Source organism: Mesoplodon densirostris, chromosome 5 (genome assembly GCF_025265405.1).
Source record: "Mesoplodon densirostris isolate mMesDen1 chromosome 5, mMesDen1 primary haplotype, whole genome shotgun sequence".
Taxonomy (NCBI): Eukaryota; Metazoa; Chordata; class Mammalia; order Artiodactyla; family Ziphiidae; genus Mesoplodon; species Mesoplodon densirostris.
This window is the reverse complement of record NC_082665.1, coordinates 12253614-12257215: the sequence shown is the minus strand read 5'-3', so window position 1 is coordinate 12257215 and position 3602 is coordinate 12253614. Positions and strand designations below refer to the sequence as shown.

Below are 3602 nucleotides of genomic sequence, written 5' to 3'. Positions count from 1 at the left end.
TCCGCGCCGGCCTGAGGAGCGGGTGGCCAATGAGCACGCGCCTGCGCCGGACCTCGCGCCCCCATTGGCTGCGCCCAGCAGCCCGCGACCCCTCAGGTTCCCAAGCCGGGTTTAAAGGGGTTGGGCGCGGGCTACTGCCCTGCCATCCGCTCCCCGCGCGCAGGTCTGCGGGGAGGGGCGGCCTGCTGAAAGGTCCACCCCGGGGCGTTCCTGAAGGGCGCTTCGGCCCTCCCCACCGTCCCCCAGATGTATTATGCGGTTTCCCAGGCGCGCGTGAACGTGGCCCCTGCGACCATGCTGCGGCCACAGCGGCCGGGAGACGTGCAGCTCGGGGCCTCCCTCTATGAGCTCGTGGGCTACCGGCAGCCGCCCTCCTCCTCCTCTTCCGCCACTTCCTCCTCCTCCTCCACGACGGCCCCCCTTCTCCCCAAGGCGGCGCGCGAGAAGCCGGAGGCTCCCGCCGAGCCGCCGGGCACGGGATCCGGGCCGGGCGCGCACGCGGGCGGCGGCTCCCGGGCAGACGCCAAGGAGGAGCAGCAACAGCAGCTGCGGCGCAAGATCAACAGCCGAGAGCGGAAGCGCATGCAGGACCTGAACCTGGCCATGGACGCGCTGCGCGAGGTCATCCTGCCCTACTCGGCGGCGCACTGCCAGGGTGCACCGGGCCGCAAGCTCTCCAAGATCGCCACGCTGCTGCTCGCCCGCAACTACATCCTGCTGCTGGGCAGTTCGCTGCAGGAGCTGCGCCGCGCGCTCGGCGAGGGTGCGGGACCCGCTGCACCGCGCCTGCTGCTGGCCGGCCTGCCTCTGCTCGCCGCAGCTCCGGGCTCGGTGCTGCTGGCGCCCGGCGCCGTGGGGCCGCCCGACGCGCTGCGCCCGGCCAAGTACCTGTCGCTGGCGCTCGATGAGCCGCCGTGCGGCCAGTTCGCGCTCCCCGGCGGCGGCCCGGGCGGCGGCGCGGGCAGCCCCGGCCTTTGCACCTGCGCCGTCTGCAAGTTCCCGCACCTCGTCCCGGCAGGCCTGGGCCTGGCCGCGGTGCAGGCGCAGTTCTCCAAGTGAGGGCTGGCCCGGGCCCGGGGCGCGACCTCGGCCTGGCCTCCCGCCGCCCAGCTTCTGCGCCTCCCCGCGCCCTGCGCCCCGCGAGAGCAGGGCCGAGCAAAGAGGGCATTTCGAACTTTCTCGCCCAGAGAAAGGGACTGTTGGGCGTCCCCTCCCCGCCCCCACCCCGGGGAAATTAAAGTGACCCGAGCGGATGTTCGATAGAGCGTCGGGGCTGTTTGGGGTTCTGGGCGGATTCCAGCTGCTTTGCGCAGCAAGTGCGCATTCTCACTGCCACTGTCACCCAGCGCTTGTCTCTCCCGGCTCCTGGAGTCGTGCGCTTCGCAGGGGGTGATGTGGACTTCCGGGCGCCAGGCTAGCCCAGGGTGCGGCGGCAGGCCAGGCCCGAGGGGAGAGGCTGCTCTCGGAGGGCGGGGGCGGGGGAGAAGTGGCGGTGTTTTCTTCTCCTCGGCCAGAGAGGTCATAGGCGCCCTTGTTCCCAGCAAACAGCCCCTGTTAGAGGAGGCTGCCCGACCCCAGAAAGCCGAGAGAGACCACTTAGTCGGTGCAGAAGGTCTCGGGCGTAGCAGACGGACCGACCCTCTGCGGCTGGACGTTTGGCATCGCGGTGCCAAGGGAGGGGGCGCTGACAATTCCCGGGTCGATGGGTGTGCTGGGTTGGGAAGTCCGCTTTCGTACCCCGACGATTACAGTGCTTTTGATAATCGCATAACCGTGTGTTTTGTTGCGATTATTCGCTTTGAAATTCTGGGGTCTTCTTAGAAGGGCAGTTTAGAACTCAAGATTCATCGTTTTGTTCCCCCTTCCCCAAAGGTAGCGTAACCAACATTTGAGCTTGCTTAAAAACAACCACCTTTCCCCCGCAGAAGGGGTTCCCGGTGTCCTAAAAAATTAGGTAACAATGCGTTTCGCCGTTGCCGTCCTGTCAGAAAGCACGATGTCTAATTAACGTTCTGCCTCGTTAAAAGACACGGAGGGGGACCGGGAGCCTCACACAGCAGGCTGCTCGGAGGGGCCCCGCTGCGGTGGCGACGGCGGGATGGCGTTTTCTGCGCTGTCCCTTCACGTGCGGGGTCTTGGACCAGCGCGTGGGGCGGGTCATCTGGCCTCTGTGCGATTGAAGAACTATCAGTACATTGATTTGTTACAGACGTTAACAAATTACTCCACCCAAGATGATTTTATGATCTTTCAGAAGCTTGCTTTGGATTTTATGTTTAAGGTTTTTGGTTGTTGGTAGTAGCCGAATTTAACTGGCATTTTATTTTTTTCTCTAACTTTGTTTCGTTGCGCTGTGAAGAATCAACAAAATAAACGTGTAAAAACCTTATATTTTCCGCCTGATTTGTTTGTTAATAAAAGTGTAAGGTGCCCTGGTGGATCCAGAACCTCAGGATGAAGGGTAATCATTAAATGACGCGGGCCAAAATTTTCAACCTGTCTTCCTGATTTGTAACGTAATCCAATGGAGTCAACTGTAGGTCAAATTCAGGCATCGCAGGTGAATGGGTGGGTGAGAGGAGGGAGGGAGGAATTCCAGGAATTAGTTCTTAGCCGAGCTGGGGGTGGGGGGGAGGGTCTTTTTACACTACAGTTTGAAAAATGGGCTATGAAATACATTTATGATAAAATTATTTTCTATCTCATCATATTTCTCAGAAATCTACCTTTTTCTGTCTTAGTGGACAGAAGCTTAAACAATATCTCACGGCCATGAGCTTTCCCCCCATCATTTAAATCAGGTTGGAGTTGTCTCCCAGGAAATTATGACCTTGGACATCATTTTATTCTAACAAGTGAAGAAAACTCTTCTGTCTGATGATGTTACAAAGAATTTGGAATGTGGACTTGCTCACATGCAATATTTAAATATTCATAGTTATTAATGAAATACAACCACATTTAAAGGTAGGGGGATCGTAGGGGAGAGATAGTGTCCCCTTTAACCTGTGGGAAATTAAAGAAAGGCCAGATAAGGTGATTTACTCAATTTCATCCACATTGGTTAATGTGAAGCATGTATACATTTAGGAAAAATGAGCATTCACTTTGGGAACACAGAAGGGATTGGTGGGGAGGAGTGCCAGCCAGACGGAATTGCCTTGCCTACCATCCCGGCTAAGTGTCTATTTACTCAAGAGGAGGGGCAGGAGAGGACTTGAGGGAAAGTAGTGCTATGCACCAACCCATTTCGGGGAAGAATTTCTCATTCTTCCTGACTCTGCCATCAGAAAACTCACAGGCTTCTATTATAACTAAATTTGAATTGTGGCCTTCTGTGTATTTAACAGCTCTCTTTGCTTACCTTGCATCTTGACAATGGACAGAAAGAAAATGAACAACTAAATCAAAACCAAATCAGGTCGCCCCTGAAAAAAAATATTTCTAGGATATTAGAAATAAACAATTCCTCCAGTAGTCCCGACTATATCACCTAGATGCCATCCTCATTTTGAAAACCATCTCTAAAAGAAGCAGAAAGCTATAGGGCAGAAAAGGGATGGGTGGTCTCCCTCCTGTCTCTACTTATAAACTGGAGCAAG

At 56.6% G+C, this 3602-nt stretch overlaps 1 protein-coding gene across 1 annotated transcript; it reads left to right on the top strand.

The window, feature by feature from the left end:
• Positions 1-219: 219 nt before the first annotated feature.
• Positions 220-1059, top strand: OLIG1 (oligodendrocyte transcription factor 1). Its single transcript, XM_060100172.1, has one exon. The coding sequence runs from the start codon at positions 247-249 to the stop codon at positions 1057-1059; it is 813 nt and encodes a 270-aa protein (XP_059956155.1). The 5' UTR covers positions 220-246.
• The last annotated feature ends 2543 nt before the right edge of the window (positions 1060-3602 follow it).